This window comes from Anabrus simplex, chromosome 2 (assembly GCF_040414725.1).
Source record: "Anabrus simplex isolate iqAnaSimp1 chromosome 2, ASM4041472v1, whole genome shotgun sequence".
NCBI lineage: Eukaryota > Metazoa > Arthropoda > Insecta > Orthoptera > Tettigoniidae > Anabrus > Anabrus simplex.
In genome coordinates, this window is record NC_090266.1 from 372,205,448 (window position 1) to 372,227,879 (window position 22,432).

A 22,432-nucleotide genomic window follows, 5' to 3' on the forward strand; every position below is an offset into this window, starting at 1 on the left:
AATCCCACGTAATTCGAAGAAGCTCTCGTTCCCGGAAACATGAGATACCGTTTTGCATGTTATTTAAATTGTTTAATTCGAAATACGGATAATTCGTAATTCGAAGTACAATGTCGGCCCCATTACCGAAATTCAGACTTTTAATTCGAAACTGCTTTTACATTTTAAAACAATAGTATGTTAGAGTAATTTCAACTCGAAATTTATCCGCGTCATAATAGAACGCGTTTCGGAACGTGGAGGGGTACGGTAGCTTTCCGCACTTACTCACTTCGGTGGGTCTACAGGGCGCTTCATGATTGCCAATTTGAATGAAATCGGAATTCTTTTGTATTCAACCTTTTCAGGAACGCCGTAATATCACGCAACAGGCAGTGTGCGGGAAAACAGAATGCGCAAACACTGGCGATGCCGACAGTTGACGAAAAAGCGTGGCTCATATAATAAATTCGTAGGCACCGAACAATACTGTCATTGCCGATGAAACTGCATTGCTTTGTTTTAATGCGAGCCCAAACGGTCTTATGGTTTTAAAGGAGAAAGTGCCAGCCGGAGAATCGTACAATGGTCGGGGATGGGGGTCATTGTAGTGCGTTGCAATTGCAATGCACATGGAAGCGAGAGACTTTATCCCCTCATCATAGAAAAGTTCGATAAGCTACGTTTTAAGGGCGTCGGGCACTTTCCATCCCAGTACAAAGCATATAAAAATGCAAACAGTACAGGTATCCAAAAAATAATGCATTTGCACAGGGGAACCAGCATAATTTATCCTCGTTTTTGAATTGTGTGATTTTTTTTCTTTCGTTGCGTGAGGTTATGTTCGTCAGTGATTTATCCAAGTGCATTATTTGAACATTGTAAATGCACCTTGTTGGATACATTTCGGAAATAGTTTTTCTATGGCATTGGAAAGGTTTAAACTGTGAATCGAGGTGATTGCATGTATTAATGGGTCTTAGAATACTTTGTGACGCAGCAAGTGTTTACATTTCTGAAGTACGAGAAAAGTGCCACGGCGGGAAATCGTACAAGGATAGAGTCATAGGAAAGTTTGATTTTAAGGGCATCGGGTACTTTCTGTGTAAATACAAGGCATCTAAAATGCATACAGTATAGTACTCCAATGAATAAAGCACTTGCACATGGGAGCCAGCATAGATTTCTCCTCGTCTTTGAATCGTGCTTTTTTTTCCTTTCTTTCGTTGCGTGAGGTTATATTTGCAGTGAGATATGCAAGTGCATTATTTGAATACTGTAAATGCACCTTTTTGGATACATTTTGGAAATAGTTCTTTTTTCATGGCATTTGAAAGGTATAAACTGTGAATCAAGGTTAACTGCATGCAGTAACGGGCTTAGAATATTTCGTAACGCGGCAAGGGTTGGTACTTCTGAATTGCGAATTGGCGGTTAATTCGAAATCACGTAATTCGAAGTCCGATTTTTGAGTCCCAACGACTTCGAATTAACGAGGTTTTACTGTACCTGTAAAATTAAATTTCCATTCATTTTACAGTTTAATAAAGGAAACTATTATGCATTTTGTTGCGTGTGTCGGTGTGATATAAATACAGTGGATTCTCGATATCTCAAATCACCTCGGGAGAGAAATTTTATTTAGAGTTATCGAAATTTCGAGATGTAGTCTTTTACTGAATACCTTATTTTTAACAGTACTTAAAAATATACGAAGAAACTCTATTTTACCTCATCACTTTAATTATAACCCTTATTATAGTAACTTATTAGAAGACAGGATACAGTATATACGGTAGAGAAACAAGAAGTATAGCTCCGTTAACACCTATGGAAAAGAAATCCGTTAGTCTCTACTCTTTGTTGCGCGGTTAACCTTTCCTCCCTTCACGTTGAAATTTCTCGTCAGTACCACACAGCCGAGTTTCGTAAATAGAGCTCGTCATCCGCGACTTCTGGGCTTGCTTTTGTGCATGACCGTTAATTAATTGACACCCTAGAAACAGCGAGGCTTTGCCGATTTTCCGATCAGTAGAAGTTCTAGTTTTTTGGTTCCCGTCGTATTAGTTCCCAGCTTCACTGTAGCCCTTTCTTTACTTGTTACTGTTCCTCATAAACCACAAATGGCATATTGCACAGTTAAAGTTGCACAAAATTTGAGTTACAGCATATTTTTTGCTTCAAGGGAGGAAATGTTTGCTTCGAGAAATTAGTGTAACAGAATTTCGAGTTATAGAGAAATAAATACACGTAAAGAATAGGACAAACGGCCGGAAAATTAAATTACTTCAAGGTACTGAAAATTCGAGTAATGGAGGTTTGAGATATCGAGGTTAGACTGTATTATTATTTGTTTGTATGTGTCATAAATGAGAGTGATTAGGTGCATTTTCTTGGAACCACTTTATGTTCTTTTTAGTTTTTTAGTTTAAGATTTTAAATGTAATGGTCAATTCACATTCTAACTGTAGATATGTGTGCCTTTTACCTTGTCCTTTTTTTTCACTTAGATTGTGGGGCAATATATGTGATGAAATGAAATGGCATATGGCTTTTAGTGCCGGGTGTGTCCAAGGACAAACTCGGCTCGCCAGATGCAGGTCTTTTGATTTGACACCCGTAGGCGACCTGCGTGTCGTGATGAGGATGAAATGATGATGAAGACGACACATACACCCAGCCCCCGTGCCAGTGAAATTAACCAATTATGGTTAAAATTCCCGACCCTACTGGGAATCGAACCCGGGACCCCTGTGACCAAAGGCCAGCACGCTAACCATTTAGCCATGGAGCCGGTAGAATTAAAAAATCTTCCCATTTTTAATTTTTAAAAGTTGGCAGCTATGCAATGAAGATGATCAGAATAGACTAGTGCAATAAACCACTGAGCTGTCTTAACAAATATAGTATACTTTGGTTTTAATTCTACAGCAACCCATACTGGAAGATATAATGCTGGGTTGAGTTCTTTTTCCTCGCTGTGCAGTTACTTTTTTTTTTTTTTAGTTGCTATTGAAAAACTGTTTGAAATGCTTTGTTTGAGTATACTTTACATTCTCAGTAGCCCTGAACTCTTCCACTGTTTTACATTGCACCTGTAATTTTTAGAACATATTGTTTCGGAAGGAAAGGATGTTTACGATTATAATATTGGGGGGGAGGGGTGGCGGCAGCTGTGGGCTTGCCTTCAGGAGATGGTGGTTCGAATGCCACTGTCAGCAGCTCTGAAGATGGTTTTCTGTGGTTTCCCATTTTCACACCAAGCAAATGCTGGGGCTGTACCTTAATTAAGACTATGGCCCGCTTCCTTCCCACTCCTAGCTCATTTCCTATCCCATTGTCACCACAAGATCTATCTGTATCTGTGCGACATAAAGCCAATTGTAAAAATAAAATAAAAAACCAATTATAGGGTAGTCTTCTAGCAATGTTTGTGCTATGTTTGGAGAACTTTTTTTCAGTATAGTCTAATGCAATAAGAAGTACTGTAATTAATTTCGTATTGGTGGGCGTAAGCAGAATATGGAGTTTACGTGCAGGCAGATATGAGCAGAAAAGTTTCAGGATAAGGAAGTTACACAAAAGTACCTGGACATGATCCTGAAAAATTCCAAAGAATGGACACAGATTAGTTAAAATATTAGAAACAGCAAAGTTATTTTGTACCAGGAAAAATTTCTTTAGCTGCAGATACTAGCTTGAAGAGCATGGAATATTCGTAAGGGGTGGTATATAAGCATTGGAGTTGGTACAGAGAAGGGTATTACTTCATTGAATTGATATTCTTTGGAAAATATGTTTCTTGTTCATTTCAAACAAATTCATATCACCTTTTACACAAGTTGAGTTGATGCGTTGTAGCAGGCTGGAACCTCCAGACTACGGGACGATTACTGAGCTCTGTCTGGACAGAAATGCAAAGTTCTCGACGTTGTAGAACTTCTCGAATTTCTGGAGGATCTGGAAGTTCTCGAATTTCCAGGTGCACACGTTGTGGGGTTCAGTCTCGCACGAGAATACCGAGAGGTGAGGTGTGACGAGTACACAAGTACCCCGTATGGTATTCAGCTCACTTGTATCACTGTCGAATAAATTAATTTTTGCTTTAAATACTGCATTTATTCATTATCAGTGGGATACGTAAAATGTTAATGAAATTGACACTTGGATTTTTGACTCAAATATCTCCTTGAATCACACATGTCAAAGGTTCACAAAATTGACACTTGGAAGAAAAAAAAACATTTGAACTTAGTAATTGATCACACGTTGTATGTCACCTGATTGATACTAGGGAAAATTATGTACAAATTTACAATGTGGAAGTTCGCAACGTAAGTCCTCTGATATTGGCACGACAGTCTGAAATATTCTATTAGATTGCTAACTTGTATTACTCTTCTTAACTGATTGACTTCATCAGTTTTTAAGATTGGAACACAACTTTGAACGTAAGCATTTGGAGAATGTTCAGCACTGTCTGTAAATAATTACTGAAATTACATGCATTCAAAGACTGTTCAACACTGTCTATAAATAAAAAGTTTAACTGCACTTGCAGAATATTTAACACTGTCTGTGAATAATTATTACAAAGTAGAAACTATAAACTTGAATGTGGCACTGAAACATTCTGTGTTCTCTCAGAACTTCACGAGAAGAAAACACAAATTCAAATATGACATTAATATTATATGTTTCCACAGTTTGTTACAAAAGCACAAGTTCAAATGTGGCACTCAGAAATATTCTATGTTCCCACAGTCTGCTATGACAACGCAAGTTCAATATGACACTTGGAGAAATTACAACACTTGGAAAAATTCTACGTTCCTTTGGAACGCCATTGTTCGTAAAGAAAACACAAGTCCTAATATGGCGCTTGAAGAAAAGTATTATGTTTCACTGGAACCAGGCAGTGGAGAGTCAGAGTATCATCTCACCGAAATACCAAGTCCCAGCTGGACATAGTTTCGGTCTGCTGCACTTGTAGAGCTCCACCCGTCACACGTATCATAGAGACGGTGGAGTATTACTGTCTGTCTGTAGCCTAGATCACCTTGCTTTTATACCTGGAGCCGATGAAGCATCTTGAAACGTGGATATTAACCACCACTATAACTCCTAAAGTACTTGGTAGATTTGCTCAAGAATTTGATAGTTTGCAGCTGTTACTATAACCTCAACATTGGCAGTGCAAAAATAACTACAGTAGAAGTCTGTTATAACGAGAATTCGTAACAGCGAAAAATTTACTTGCTATAACGGATTGTCGTTATATCCGATTTTTTAATAAAAGTCGGAAAACCCTTCATGCACTTTAAAATCGGTATGAAATGGCAGTCAGTTTGCTCAAAACTTGCGTTTCTGCAGATGATATCTACACTATGGCTTACTTGTTTGTTATTTTTCGCAATCCGATACTACGTGAAAGTGTATGTTTAGTTTCATTCTGAAAAAATATAGTACCGTATTTCTCCGAATCGAAGATGAACTCCACTTTTTACTTCAAAATATTTAAATCAGGCTCAAAAAGAAGTTTGTAAAATCATATGAATGCCTTGTTTTACAGTAGGCCTACGCATTTATAGACTATTTTTAGACGCCGAACAGTGACTTTTGTCATGCCGGATTTTTTTTTTTTTTTTGCGGCTGCACAATTATTCTTTATTTCCGCGGGTTTAAGGACAATTAACTTAACATTGGCATCATAATACCAAAGAGAACTCGTTGACAGTTTTCCGGCAATACCTATTCCATGCGTCTCTACAATACAACGATCCATCAGGAAATTATTCTTGCTCTCTATAAAACTGTTACTTTTACGCAGCGTCAGACATAACCGGCTACTGTTACACGCACGTCTCGCTTGTCGGGTTCGGCCATATTCAGCTGCTAGCGATGTTATAGGCCTAATCGCGAACGTTGAAAGTCAACGAACGTGTTTATTGCGCCATGGTATGGCCATTCCGCCCTTGCGTTTTTCGTGCACATACCTCACAATTTCATCTTTGACTTCTTTAAAGCATCCTTGTTGCGGACCACTGAATGCATTTTTGTACAGTATAATTTTTTTTAGCCCATTGTCTTCACGCTGACGCCAAATATTGGCTTTAGTTAGGCCTATGCCATATTTTCTTGCGGCTGCACAATTATTCTACATTCCCGAGTGTTTAATAAACATTAACTTAAAATTGGCATCATAATATCCACTAGAACCCATTGAAAATTTGCCGGCAATACCATTTTCACGTATCTTCACAATACGACTATCCATCACGAAAATATTCCTGCTGTTTATAAACCCTAATTTTACTAAGCGTCAAGTACAATAAACGCCGTTATGACTCTGCCGTGCCTTTGCTGGCGGGACCTAGTGTTTACAGTGCACATGTCTTCTGGTATGGGCTAGAGCAATTTTGTAACTTTCATTGATCTGTCTCAGTTTTATCCTTGGCTTTGACAAAATGAAAGTGACTGAGGTATGAGTGATGCTAGTAATGCCATTCCTTCTGCAGCCAGTCTATGAAAATATTGCTCATAGGGTCGGTTGGTACATGCATTTCAGTGGGCTTGGCAGACTGATATGTAATAGCAGCTTCTGGCTCGGTGAGGAAAGCAACGGTAAACTACCTCACTCCTCATTTCCCTAGTATGCCTCTTCAGTGATGCCTAGGCCATCTTTGACAGCTGATGGTGGAGCTGTTGAGGATCCAACCAGCCTTCGGGCTGAGGACTAAACATACATGACTCTGCCACTGAGTAGCCATGGCTTTTCTAAGAATTCGAAGGGTCGCATATTTTGATGCCATTCTGCAGATTTGAGAAACACACAGGCACTGTACAACCGGTTGTCGCGGCTAGCGATGTGAGTAAAGAGGCGGTCGTTTATTGTCAACGGGTTCTGTGCGCGTGTGAAAAGAAGCAGCGTGGTTACCGCGGTAGTTGCCAGTGGTATCCATTAACTTACTGTTAGGCCGCGAATGAAACAACCCTTGAGTTTTCGCATGAAATTCTGAGAAAAAATGTCTTGGATTCGGAGAAATACGGTATCACTCCAGAGATTTTTGTGGCAAACACCTCAGCTTTCTTCTTCAAACAGCGTCACCTAACCGTACCGGTATATGTATATTTTTTTTTCAAAATGGCGCCCGGTAATGACGACGTAGTGTTTTATTCTCCGAGTAAATTAACCGTAAAATGTGACGAAAAGTGCGGAAAATTTCGAAAATTAGTGAAAAATGGAATGTTGTGTGATTCATGTGATCGATGGTGGCATTATAAGTGCGGAAATTGCCCTAGAGACGTAAAAACTAATGAAAATGTTGACTGGATTTGTGAGCAGTGTGTTCGGAATGTTGTTGTTGGGGACGGCGTTGACGAAGCACCGAAAACAGTCGATGAGGAATATAAAAGTGCATTAGAAATTATAAACATTCTAAAAAAGGACAATGAGACTCTTAAAGTTGAAAATCAAGAATTAAAAGAAAGACTGCGATCGCTAGAATTTGGGACTGACCATTCTTCGAGTGATATACCGGTACAAGTAACAAACTCGAGCACATGGTGTCAAGTAGTTCGTGGATGGCCGGCTAAGAAGAAATCTACAACTGAATTTCCGGAAATAAACATTAGAAATAGGTTTTCTGCCCTAAATAATTTAATCCTGGAAGAAAGTGATCGCGCGCGTGAAACCAAATCATCGCGATCCGTTGCCGTGCCGAGTTTAAAATTTAGGCCTAGAATTCAGACTCAAGACCCAATTAGGCCTAAATCAGCGAAGGTAGCTGTGTTTGGTGATAGCCAAGGAAGGGGAATTGCGGGAGTGATTAACGACGAGAATATAGCAGCAACCGGAGAAATATATCCAGGAGCTTCTATCAGCAGTGTTGTGGAAAACGTAGAAGCAGCAACTAGGAACTTCGGGAGCGGCGATGCAGTGCTTATCATCGGTGGGACGAACGACGTAGCTCGCGACGACGCCAAGAATGTAAGATCACAACTTAAACATACACTAGGGAAGCTGACCCACACTAACGTTTTTGTAGTGAACGTGTCCCACAGGCATGATTTGAGTAGAGACTCGTGTGTGAACATTGAAGTGGACAAGGTCAATACAGATATTGTTAAAATTTGTAAACATTTTCGGAATACTCAGGTTATAGAATGCAGCAGTTTTGAGAGATACTGTTATACAAAACATGGCCTCCATCTAAACAATTCAGGTAAATGAAAGATAGCAAATATTGTTCTAGATTTTATTAATCTTAAGATATGTACTGTAAAACAGGCAACTCCCTTGAGTTATAATACTGACCAGGAAAACTAGTAGAAAGAGCCAGCTGTACTTCAAGCTGGCTCAGTCAACTAGAAATAGAAACTCAGGATAGTAAGGAATTTCAAGTTACCCAATTGCAACAGTCAAGTTTTAGGGAGGAAGGGGGTCTGAGATTGCTCTTGGTAAACTGTCAAAGTGTAGTAAATAAACAATTAAAATTCGGTACATTGATGGAATCTTATGAGACTGATGTGGTGATAGGAGTGGAATCGTGGTTGAAAGAAGGGGTGGGTAATAGAGAAGTATTTCCAGAAGGGTACACAGTCTATCGTAGAGACCGAGGAGATAAAAAGGGAGGGGGTGTGTTTATTCTGGTGAAGGAAACTTACTGTTCACATGAATGGTTTACCGATGAAAGGGATGAAATATTAGGGATAAAATTAGTTTGTGATAATATGAAGGAGGTGGGAATTATAGGAACATACAGGCCTGGAAGAGAGGAAAGAGACATGGAAATCTTTGAAAAAATAATAGATTATACTCGTAAAAACAATAATAATGATATGGTAATAATTGGGGGAGATCTAAATTTGCCTGAAGTTGAATGGAAAGGAGCTGCAAGTGAAGCCCATGAACAGAAACTGGCAAATAAGTTAATTTGGGAGGGAGGATTTACACAAGTAGTACAAGAACCGACTCGTCTCAATAACTTACTAGATGTATTCTTGGTTAAACCATGGGAAATTGTTGATAAAACTGAGGTAATTGAAGGAATAGGAGACCATAAGGCTGTAATAATGGATGTAGGACTCGTACCAAAAAGGCTTAATAAGAGGGTTACACAAGACAAGAAATTGTACAGAAAAACTAAAGTTGATGAATTTGGGACTTACCTTAAATCACAATTCAGTTGTTGGATAAGTGAAGGGAGTAACGTGGATACACTTTGGGCTAAATTTAAAGGAATTATTTGGGAAGGAGAGAAGAGATTTGTACCTGTTAAGAAGGGTAAAATGACCTCAGACCCTGTTTATTATACAAGGGAAATAAGAAAATTAAAAAGAAAATGTAGAATAGTAAACAGGAAAATCAAAGAGGGTAGGGAGAGTAGAGAAACTAGAAAACAGCTAATGAGGGAACTGAATAGAGTGAAAAAAGAAGCAAAAGAGAATTATATGAATGGCATACTTCAAGAGGGTAATGACCACAAAGGGAAATGGAAAAAGCTGTATTCATATATCAGGAATCAAAAAGGAAAAGGAATCCAAATTCCTACAATGGTGGGAGAAGGGGATGAACACTATTTAACAGATACTGAGAAAGCAAACCTATTTAGTAGGGAATTTAGAGATTCAGTAGATGATTGTCAAGAGTTGGAAACCGAAACAGAAGATAGAGAGGGAGAGAGACAGAGGGAAACAAGAAGCTTCTCATTCACAAACGAAGATATTTTCAGAGAAATCCAACTGCTTCAGCAAGGAAAAGCAGCAGGAAGTGATCAAATTACTGGGGAGGTATTAAAGACAATAGGGTGGTACATAGTGCCTTATTTAAAATTTCTCTTTGACTATGTCATAAATAATAGTGTAATACCAAAGGAATGGAAGGAATCTATAATAATACCAATTTATAAAGGAAAGGGTGATAAAAGGAAACCAGAGAACTACAGACCAATCAGCCTGACCAGTATAGTTTGTAAAATTCTGGAGAGTTTAATATCGAAGTACATCAGAGGGATATGTGATGATAAAAATTGGTTCATGAGGAGCCAGTATGGATTTAGAAAGAAATTTTCTTGTGAGGCACAACTGGTGGGATTTCAGCAGGACATATCAGATCAGTTGGATTCAGGAGGTCAGTTAGATTGCATAGCCATAGATCTTTCCAAAGCCTTTGATAGAGTGGAACATGGAATATTATTAAAGAAATTGGAGGGAATAGGATTGGACGTAAGGGTTACACGTTGGATAAAAGCATTTCTAAATTCAAGGGTTCAGAAAGTCAAAGTAGGAAATAATGTATCTCAGGAAGAGAAAGTTTGGAAGGGAATTGCACAGGGTAGTATAATCGGTCCGTTACTTTTCTTAATATACGCAAATGATTTAGGGAACAATATAACATCAAAAATAAGATCGTATGCAGATGACATAATTGTTTATAGAGAAATAAATAACATTGAGGATTGTTCAGAATTGCAAAGGGACCTTGAAAGTATCCAACAATGGGTTGAAGAAAATAATATGAAGGTTAATGGAGGCAAATCAACTGTTACAACTTTTACAAACAGGAGCTTTAAAACTGAATTTGAATATACTTTGGATGAGGTAGTTATCCCAAAAGATGGCAAGTGCAAATACTTAGGTGTGAGATTTGAAAGTAATTTGCACTGGAAGGATCATATTGATGACATTGTTGGGAAAGCATACAGATCATTACATGTCATAATGAGGCTACTTAAAGGATGCAGCAAAGAATTAAAAGAAAAAAGTTACTTGAGTATGGTTCGTCCATTATTGGAATATGCAAACAGTGTTTGGGATCCTCACCATGAATACCTAATAAAAGAAATAGATAGTGTGCAGAGGAAAGCAGCAAGATTTGTAACAGGGGATTTCAGGAGAAAGAGTAGTGTATCAGAAATGTTAAAGGAACTTGGGTGGGAAACTTTAAGTAAGAGAAGGGAGAAAACTAGACTTACAGGATTATATAGAGCCTATACAGGAGAAGCAGCATGGGGAGATATCCGTGAGAGGCTTCAGTTGGAAAATAATTATATCGGCAGGACTGACCACAAATATAAAATTAGAAGGAATTTTAGCAGAAGCGATTGGGGTAAATTTTCATTCATTGGGAAGGGTGTGAAGGAGTGGAACAGTTTACCAGGGGTAGTGTTTGATCCTTTTCCAAAATCTGTACAGATATTCAAGAAGAGAATAAACAGCAACAGAAAAAATAAATGAAGTGTTAGAGGGCATTCGACCAGTGCAGGTTATTGTAAATTAAAAAAAATGTGTGTGAATAAATTAATTCCATCCCCTGGTCTATGGAGTTTGGACAGCCAAAGTAGGGGACTGCCTGTAGGGGTGAAGTACAGTGGGGACTTCGAGGGCCCCGGGAACGCTACGGTAGCTGTGAAGGCCCTTCAGGAACTCTGAAAAGTGGTGGCAAAAGGGGCTCTGGTTAAGACGCAGCTGGTCGTTATGCTACTTAGGATCCAGAACGGGTAAAAAAAAAAGTAAATAAATAAATGCAATGTAAATATTAATCTTATACCAGTTGTATAGTATCATTTGAAGTAATTCCACATACTGTATATCAGTTGACTATATTTGTAAGTAGTACAGGAGATATTATAGGTAGAATTTTGTAAACAATATAAATTTATTAAGGACGAGCTGTGTGTTTAATAGAAAACATTGTTAGCGTAAATTGTATAATATTGTATTATAGGAAAAATTTTCTTCTCTTGTTAATTTAATATTTAGTGCTTGACAATAATGTATTTTAGTGTACCATTTGCCACCGAGGTGGACACCTCATTTGCAAATAAAGAGATTTTGATTTGATTTTGATTTGATGTAGCCTATCATGAAAATATATTTGAAACTTATGTAGAGAAATAACTTCCTCGCGAAAAATTTACATGTAAATAGCCGTAACTAGACGCGAGAAAATATGAAATATCCTCTGAAATCAGGGATGTACTCTGCCATATCTTGAGGTGTATCACATTCTTACTTCATTTCCGTATATAACATTAAAATTAAGATATCATTTATTCAGTATTTTTAACAAGTTAACAACTGCTATCGGCCACGTTATTTATGCATTTATTACGAAAATGTGTTATCCTCTTTCATTTTGAATTTTCTTTAGAGAACAGCAGTTGATGGATATTACTAACCAACTCCAACATCACCTTTGAATGTCAACGAGAGAGCTCGCAAATGCACAAAGTGAGAAAACTATACCGCACCGAAGATGATCGATCGCATTTTGTTGCAAACGTTTCAGTTTTCTTACTCAAACAGCGTCATGTATCCTAACTTAACCGTACTATACGTATGATGAAAACACACTTCAAGCGCCAGTAGAGAAATTATACCTTTCTGCATATAAATATTCACAATAGCCTTTCCGTAATTTAACCAGACGCGACAAAATATAAACTAACCTCTGAAATTAATTAAGCACTCTGCCATATCTCGAGGTGTATCCCATTCTTACTTAATTGCAGTGTTTAGCCTCAAAATTAAGCGGTCGTTTAGTCAGCCTTAATTTTTAACGAGTTAACAACCATTATCGGACACGTTATTTACGCATTTATTATGAAAATATGTTCTCTTTCATTTCAAATTTTCTTTACGGAACAGCTGTCGACGGATATTAATAATTGACTCCGACATCGCCTTCGAATGTCGACGAGAGAAATCGCTAGTGTACGTAGCGAGGAAACGATGCCGAAGGTAATTGATCACATGCAATATAATCGCTGGGGTGCATAAATATCGGTAATGGAAAAAATCGCGCGCGCTTAATCGCTCGTAATAACGGATGCGCTGGTGATAGGGTTCTTGCTGTAACCGAAGGACGATACACAGTTTAATATAGGAATTTTGAGGGGACAGAAAAAAGTCGTCGCTATAACGGAGTTCTCGTTATATGCCGTATTCGTTATACCGGACTTCTACTATATATCTTAACTCCAAATAGACTTTTTACAGATGGATCCAAACATTACTATGTGTGGTCATGCTCGCTGTGCGAAGCTGGCCTGAGGCACCCTATCACTGCTGTGTACATCAGCAGAGTTCGACAGGCTTGCCTATCCTTCACGTTGCGCGAAGTTTAACTTTCGTGCTTCAAACTTTCTTTCTCGTAGCAGTGTTTCCGGTACATTATGTTAGTTAACAGTGCGTAAAGTTAGGGAAAAGTGTAAACCCTGGTTGAATGACATGATCTGATCAGCATACAGTATAAGTTTAAAAGGAAGGCATATAAAAGATGTTTTCATACTAGAAGTATTGTGTATAGGGAACGTCCTCTACAGAAGGAATTTGAGTCAAACAAATATTTGAAGAGTCCAAATGAAGGTTGTGGGATAACATTTTAAATAACATGGAAATGTTAAATCATTTATTCAGGATATCATTTTGGAGTTCATTGAAGAACCTTATAGGAAGAATGGAAAAGAACAAGCTTTTGGGTCAGTCGGATGATTTCATTGTAGATCCTGTGGAAGAGTAGATCAGGTGGAAAGAATATTTTGAGAACTTGTCTAATCTTAAGGAAACACTTACTGGTAAACATTTCATGGTCACAGAATGCATTTTAACAAAAACTCAAACCGCTCAAAATTTAAATCATGAAAATTTACAAATCACAGAATACAGCCAGATGAAAATGTCAGTGCACATACAAACATGCTTGAGAAAATTGAGAGTATGGTAAATAAACCAACTTGTCACACATCTACAGAAAAGGGTGATATTTGTTATTGGTCAGAAATGAAGTAGTATGTTGGTAATGCAGGGATAAAATGGCCTCATTGTTGTTAGGATTTCCGATTAAATTGAGAGAGTATACCTATTGTTTGGGAAAAAGCTGTATTTGTACCAGTCTACAAGCAAACATACGTGAATTGCCACAATTGTTGAGGTACTTCTTATGCCAGTATTTTAGAGATTGGAGAAGAGAAATTAGGGTTATGGGGGAGAATAAGATGGATGAAAATCAGTTTATTTTTGGACACCAAAGATGCTGAAAGCAGATTTCCTGAAATAACTGAGAAATGCTCTCAGAGGAATCAACACATAAGAGAAGAAAAAAATGTCAAAGAAGGAAAGGACTGCAGTGAAAGTTTATTTTAGAATAAGTTCTTGATTCGTGGTAATTGCAAGAGTTACACAAAGCTGTAATCTTAGTTCCTCGTTGCTCATTGTTCACAATGATGCACTCTTCATTCATTTTATCATGTGTTGTTCCTTGCTCTTGTTGTCAGTTGTGGGAATAGTTCATTAAGAATAAACTCATGTAAAATAGCAGGATGCAATTCACCTAGTGGGAAATTTTGTTGGCGTGTAGTTTTTTTTTTTTTGCGTCGCACCGACACAGATAGGTCTTACGGCGACGATGGGACAGGAAAGGGCTAGGAGTGGGAAGGAAGCGGCAGTGGCCTTAATTAAGGTACAGCCCCAGCATTTGCCTGGTGTGAAAATGGGAAACCACGGAAAACCATTTTCAGGGCTGCCGACAGTGGGGTTCGAACCTACTATCTCCCGAATACTGGATACTGGCCGCACTTAAGCGACTGCAGCTATCGAGCTCGGTGACGTGTAGTTTATGCCAGTGGCTAGGGCCCCTTATTTTTGCGAATGGATTGCTCACAATTCTTATAAATTGTAAGGTAGATGCAATATAAGTTTTTTTTAAATCTCTTGCATGATTTGCAAGCATTTTACAGCCACGACAACATGAATTTAAGTCATTTTCCTATTTTTTAAAACAAATTTCTAAGTATTTCACCACACCTTTTTACAATGTTGAACAAATTTTGCTAGGAAAACTGCGATATATCGCAGGACATCATCCACCAGTCAAGTACGTAGAAACAATCAATATATTCTGATATCAACATATTGATGCCTTGCAGTCAAGATATCAAAATTGATTCCTACGCAGTCTATTGATTTTATATGCTCGTCATTTAAATCTTGTAGTGCATGGAGCCTATATTGTATGTTCTAACAGTCGTTTATTTCAAAAATAAAGTTCCCAGAAGGGAACCGTGCTCTTTGGGCTTTTTCGGTTGTGGGTCTTTACCATTCCTCAACAATTGTTTTAAACCCATCCCAGAGTCTGTTTACATTTTTATTTACCATTTTCCACCAATCATAATTACTTTTTAAAACTGCCTCATGCCTGCTTTGCCAGCCATGTGTCTGCTACTTTCCTTGTGAAGTTCCTGCTTGTAATACAGTTTATTCTATATTAACATTGTGTGTATGCTATTACTGTTTTTTTTTTTTCTCTGTGCTTGTTAAGAAAGAAATGGAATGTTCTTGAAAATAAAATTTTGAAACTTAATGCAAATAACATTGGTGTTGGAGACCTTTAACAAGACTTATGTCCAATTGCAGTTTGTGCCTCTGAACGGAAGTGATGAATGGGCCGACTGAGCTCCAGGTTTGATCGTGCTGCAGGTTTGTGTACAAATTTCTAAAGGATTTTAAGTAAGAAAATATACCTGATTTTTATATGTGCTGTTTCAGGATAATTGAAGAGCTAACTTGAATAAGGATGAATAAGGACCGAGAGTGAAGGACCTTTGTTCTGTCTTTAATTTACATCAACGTGTTGATTTCTTAAATGCCTGACGACATATTCACCATAAAGAGTACACAGTATTATTGATGATGACTGACATTAGCATTGTTATTTGAAAACTTTTTTTCTTTTCCTTACTTTATTAAATAAAAGAACCTATTTGAAAAAAATGAATTGGTTAGAGGAATACATGGCATCAAAGAAGACAACATTTCTTGATTCAATTAATTGCTCCCTTTCTCCCCATAAAATTCCTGCAATAATTCATGAAGGTGCTTTCAGCAGTGGTAGGCATAATTAAATGTATTTAAAGTCTGAAGCAGGTTTTTAGAAGGTTTTTATCTCTCCTGAAATTGTACTTTTGTTGAATACATCCTGATTCAAACGAGTGGTTCAATTCAGTACTTATAATAATATGGTTATCATGTAAATTGTATATACCTACTAAGACAGGTTTTACCAAGATTGTAAATGATGTTTCTTAGAAAGAACTTCATTTGGCTGCAAACGAAATGATGGAAATGTGCATGTAAATTTATAATAATATTTAAGAACTGTTAGTGGCATAAGGCTGAATAAAGTTTCCATAATTCACTACTGTGATCCTCATATCTTTCATTCTCTGAAATGTGTTATTCTCAAAAAAAAATATTGGAACAATAAATGACAAATGGTATTGTAAAAGTTTAATTTTAGCAAAAATTACCTTCCATAATGCAATGCAAGGTCATACCCAGAGGGGATGTTATGAGGGTTCAAAACCCCTTAAATGAACTTGACAGATTTAAACAGCACATACAAATTTTCAAGAATTCAATCCATTAAAATAAAAACTATTATAAAATAAGGCATTTGCAAAATAAAACAGGTGAATCGGTCAGTGGAGAAAGGAGCTGTCACTTTTTGCACTTTTTTGTATTTTCATAAATTATTATTAATTTGACCAAGATGCATTGTCCTGTGTTGAAATGAACTATGTACATCATGTTCTAACAGAGAAAATGTGTATCAACTTTCATTATCATGAAGAGAAAGGAATCATGCCTGTGACATAGTTCCTTTCTCCACCATAAGGTGACAACTAAGACTGGCTGTGATACTCGTTATCACAAGAAAAATGTACTGTATAAAGAAACAGCACACAGGATGAGAAGCAAAGCCTATGCATACCACTGTTGAAACAAATATGTATGTCTCAACAAAACCTGAATAGTAACTGCCAGTACTTTTATAAGCATTTGCATTAATCATTTCTGTAACCTGGTAAAAAATGAGCTACGGTAGCAGAATTTCCTTATAAACAGTTGCATTAATCATTCCTTTAACCTGGTAAAAAAATAAGCTATGGTAGCAGAATTTCCTAAGTTAAACAGGGTGTAAAATGAAGGAAAATTGAAGGTATTCTGAAATTGATGAAAAGTTGCACAGCTCTTTTTTTTTGAGGAGATATTGAAGTAACAAACTGCAAGTACTGATGATTCACTCACATCATGAAGTGATCTCAACATGTTTTGAAACAAGACTTTTCTTTTGAAAAACACTTACCATAACAATATTTAGATTTTTTTCTATACTGTAATTTATTTTCAATTTGGGTGACTATTGTGTGATAAAATAAGTGATTTAGTTCACTTTATGTTAACTTTCACTTATTTGGTCAGTAAATAACAATATTTTGAAAATACTTGTGTTTCACAAGTAAGTTACCTGAGAAGAGAAAGGAACTGTTATTTTTTTTAAATAATTATTTCTCTAATCCCTCATTAAATATATCAGTTCTCTTAAGTGTGTAATAATTGAGATAGGCCATATAACAATTGGTAAAAAAAAAAAAAAAAAAAGAATTTGTTCAATGTGGTATTTTATTCACAATTAGATTTTTGTTACTTCTGAAAACTTAGATAAAATGACTTAGTTCCTTTACCCACCAACCTATTCATTTGAATTCATCCCATAAAAACTGTGGCATCTTTAAATGTTTCTCTATGAATATTCTGGTTGTTAACAAATTTAGTGAAGAAAATAAATGTAAATGTTAAATTTTGATGAGATACATCGATTATTTGTTTTTAATGTTTTTAATTAATTTTGCACCATCATTGAATTATTTAGACTTGAGACCAAGTTACTTATTCAAGTGTTGAAATACTTACACAGGGTAAAATTGAAATAAATTAAGTCCATAAACCCTTTCCCATGGACTATCTTTGACTCACTGTCTGGCGAAACCTAGGGTAATAATTTGTTTGTCATGTATATTGTGGAGTACCTTCACTAAATAATTTATTCTGTATAAACCACTTAAGATATCACTTTCAAATTTTGTGGCAATGGAAAATACACTATAGTTATTCTAAAATGATACAATGAGATCACCTAATTACATGCAGGAACCCCCCCTCCCGTTCAGAATGATACACCAAGAAGAATCCAATATGGTGCATGGTGCTTGTTCTTAAAGTCAGTCTGAATTACTCGACCTGATGGGGCTCTTATTTTCTTGATAATGCAGATAACGCAGGAATTCACCCTGAATCCCCCAATTTATTTCATTTTCGGGATCAATCGGGTGAAGATATTTAGATAGTAAATCATACTTCCTCTCGGACATACAAATTATAAACAATTTTTCACTGAATGGGATTAGAAGATAAATTGATATTAGTTGGAATATTATGTTATTAAGTAGAGGTTCATAGTCCGAAATAGAATTAACTGCAGAATTAAAACTGATAATTATGTTTTCTACAATTAGGCCTAATATTTTAAAAGGAGACGGTACGTGAATGAACATTTCCTGTCCTGCGCCATATTTCGATTTCCCTCAGATTCATATCCTGTCCCAACTGCTTCCCATACCATTTATATTATCATATCTACAACTTCAAAACTCACTATCATTGCATTTGTCAACATATTGATCTAATTTGTAACAAATATCCTCCGCACTCAACTGGTTATAAGCAGCCATGTTGCTGCAATGTTTTTACATTCAGTCAGCTGTCTGTTCTATCAAGGAAAACGTATAAAAGAACACTTTGGATTCCGTACATGCCAGTTGTATCTAGGAAGCGTAGGGAATTCACTGGTTCCAAAAAGTTATATGTTTAGCAGACAGATGGCAGATGAAGTTGGTTTGAAAGTCGAGTACGCTTTACTATGCAACCCGCGGGAGACAAGGTGTGACTCCAATACGCTTTACTACCCAACCCGCGGGAAAGAGTAAAACTGGATGTAGATTAGGCCATTCTAAGCAAATTATGCCATCAACATTTTGGTCTATCTTTAAATTTAAAATTAAGTTATAAACACTTGATGTTTTTAGGCTTTCAGTAACTCTTCAGGCACCAGTAGCAAACTTTTGAACGTTTACAGTAGCTAGAGTGGTTTGGGGTGAGACAGAGTTGGTGAGGGGAAGTAGTTGCTTACTTCAAGCCTGACTGCCTGTTGGCAGGGGCGAGGAGGGGAGGTACATATGAGAATAGTGTTGTTGTCTTGGAAAATCTCTATGTAAAAATTTGCTATTGTTGTTGTAACCTCACATAAGGGATTGGGATATTTGGACCGCTTTTCTGCGCTGTCTGTCTTGTAAGTGTGGAAGTCATTGAGCGATCAGCAGTCAGCAAGATCTATTAGACGAGAGGGCTTTGCACCTCAATGTGTTTTTAACTCACTAATCATGATCACTGTCACTTCACATCATTACGATTTTTAATTTGTTTGTATATTATGTAATCATTGTTTTACTACTGAAGATGGCCTTGAGATTAGGCTGAAACATGTATAGACTTTGCTTCATCTAACAGATGACTTGACTTGTATTGATAGGAGGATTATATAAATATTTTCTTTTGTAAAGCGATCAGTTGATTGTTGTTTTGAAGGACAAAGTAATTTCGATAATCAGCCCCAGGGTGGAAGTATGTTTGAACTGTGTAGCCTACCTAGTAATTGTAGAAGTCATTGAGTGGTTAATTGATTGTTGTTTTATAGGATAAAATAGTTTTGAAAATCAGCCCCGGTGTGGAAGTATGTTCTGTCAAGCACTGCCCTACATGTTCCTACCAAGATTCGCTCGCAAGGTTCAATGCAGAATGACTAGGAACAGTGAAAGAAAAAAATCACTATACAGAGGGTTAAGGGATGAAATAAAAGAAAATAAAGCTCCTCAATGTGCTGAGGCTTAAGAGATTGGGTTAGACATCAGCCTTTCAATACTGCATCCCAGTTTCAAATCTTGGTCAGTGCATCTGAAATTTGTGCTGGACAAAGCAGAGGCGGGAGAGAGTTTTCTCCATGATCTCCGGTCTTCCCTGTCAGTTTAATTCTGGTAATACTCAATAATCAATCATTTATCATCGCTTTGAAGAAGTGTGATAGGGCATCAGTCACTGAGTGATGCCGTTTTAATGACAGCTGCCGTAACTAGGGAGAAGGTGAGAACTGTTTAAATCTAGCTGCTAGGTTGTGTTATCCTCAGTTTATAGCTGAAACTTGTAAGGGGTGTTCTGGGTTGGTAATTAGTACAGGATAAATCTCATGTATCAACCTGACTGCCAGCTTGAGTGGTTCAGCTGGTTAGTTGTCTTTCTGAGCCCAAGTTCATGGGTTCAAATCCGGCTCAGGTTGGTAGCCTTTAACCTTTTAAGTGCTGAGTTACCAGTTGACTGTTTGGTACCTCAGTGCTGAGTTTTTTCATTCGTATGTAAAATTTTTTGTAGAAGCATCAATTTTTAACTTATCAGTGGGGTGATTAGCTTAGGGGAGGTTGTACCTTCCTAGGGGGCAAAATATCAAAAAAATTTTTTTTGCTCATAAACATTCCTTGGAGTGTACTTTACTAGATAAATATGTTTTCGAATGGCATTCTAGCCATTAAAGGCTTTAAATATTAATTTCCTTTAAGAGCAGCACAACTTGCCACGCCCCCTTTCGCCATCTGTCAACTTCTTGAACTTCAGATATTTAATTTTAGCGGTATGTTGATTTATGTGAAGATATTTCGTTTTCAGGGTTGGCTCCTCTGTTCACGCGGAACGACTTTCACTTGTTTCTTGTGTTTCCGGCGCGTTTTCTGGACATGTTTACATCCGAAAGTTTGTTTTTGTGACAACATGCCTCGAATTGGAAGAGTGTATAAGAAATGTAAAGGAGGGCCTGGAAGAAAGCCGAAAGCAAGTGTAGTTAGTGGTAATAATAGTGCAAATTATACGGATTTTGTCCGTGGGAGTGGTGCAGGCTGTTCTAGGTTAGATTCAACATGTGCTTCAACTTCATCAGTGATTGTGAGTGATAATTCTGGCAGTGAAAATATTAGTGCCAGTGCTTCCAGAAGAAAGCTGAATACTGATTCAAGTATAGGATCTTTTGTAAGTACTCAATCTAATAATGAAGAACATACAAGTGGCAATGTTATCATAGATATTGAATTGTTGTCATCTGCCATATCTTCATTTGCAGTCTGTAAAGCATGCCATGTTAGTGACAGTTTATTTTGTTGTGAAGATACCACTGCAAGATATGGACTTGCTAGTAAACTATTTCTGAAATGCAGGAACTGTAAAGCTCAGTATTCATTTCGTACCAGTAGGAAGGTTGACAGTGGGTATGAAACTAACATTAGGTTTGTGTATGGATTGCGTACTATAGGTAAAGGTGAATTAGCTGGTAAGACACTATGTGCAGTCATGAATCTCCCAAGTGGCCCAACAAGATTCCAGAAGTATACAGGTACATTATGTGAAGCTGCTAAGCATTGTGCTATTGCCTCTATGAAGGCTGCTGTCAGTGATGCAATTGAAATTAATGATAATTCTACAGATATTGCTGTGGCTGTTGATGGAACGTGGCAGCGTAGAGGGCATACTAGTCTGAATGGAGTAGTAACTGTAACAAGCATGGATAATGGCAAAGTGCTAGATGTAGAGGTACTGAGTAAGTACTGTCATAAGTGTAGATTTATAAAAGATAATGAAAAACTTAAATTACATAAAGAAAGTTCTGAATGTAGTGTAAATTTTGAAGGGTACAGTGGGAATATGGAAGCTGCAGGTGCAGTAAACATTTTTTCCAGGTCAGTTGATATGTTTGGGGTAAGGTATGTAAAATATTTAGGGGATGGAGACAGTAAGAGCTTCAAAAGTGTGGTAGAAGCAAAGCCATATGGAGATGTCAGTGTGGAAAAGCTGGAATGTATTGGACATGTCCAGAAAAGGATGGGAACCCGCCTTCGCAAGTTGAGGAAAGATATGAAAGGCATACAATTACCAGATGGAAAACCACTATCTGGGAAAGGTAGACTCACAGACAAGGAGATAGACAGTTTGCAGAACTATTATGGTATGGCTATTAGAAGGAACTGTGACAGTGAGATGAAAATGAAGCAGGATATCTGGGCAATTTATTTTCATAAACTATCAACTGACACGGAGTCTTGTCATGCCTTGTGCCCAAAAGGACCAACCTCATGGTGCAAATACAACCGTGCTATAGCAGCTGGTGAACAGTATAATCATAGGCACTCATTGCCTGTTGAAGTGTGCAATGTAATAAAGCCAGTTTTTAGAAGTTTGACTGATCAAAACCTGTTGCGTAAATGTTTGCATGGTAAAACACAGAACCCAAATGAATCATTTAATAGTGTAATATGGTCTAGAATTCCTAAAACAGTATTTGTAGTTAAGGATACATTGAATTTGGGTGTATATGATGCAGTTGTGTCATTTAATGATGGTAATATTGGTAGAGTTAGGCTGCTTCAAAGGTTAGGCATAAAACCTGGGGAAAATATGGTGAAGGCATGTTCCGAGTTGGATGCTGTCCGTGTCAAGAAAGCAGATTATGAAGTTA

The 22,432-nt window shown here is 37.3% G+C and overlaps 1 protein-coding gene across 6 annotated transcripts in view; it reads left to right on the top strand.

Annotated features, from left to right (window-relative positions):
* The window catches only part of LOC136864144 (serine/threonine-protein phosphatase 4 regulatory subunit 1), a 1,196,145-nt gene that overhangs the window by 1,150,205 nt on the left and 23,508 nt on the right, over nucleotides 1-22,432 (top strand). For 4 of the 6 annotated variants that reach the window (XM_068226182.1, XM_068226183.1, XM_068226184.1 and 1 more), the window contains one exon: nucleotides 15,397-16,995. In XM_068226182.1, the coding sequence (XP_068082283.1) occupies nucleotides 15,397-15,435 (39 nt within the window). In that variant the 3' untranslated portion in view covers nucleotides 15,436-16,995. Of the gene's footprint in view, nucleotides 1-15,396; nucleotides 16,996-22,432 lie in introns of those variants that run through there. The other 2 variants (XM_067140780.2, XM_068226181.1) reach the window with 1 other exon arrangement.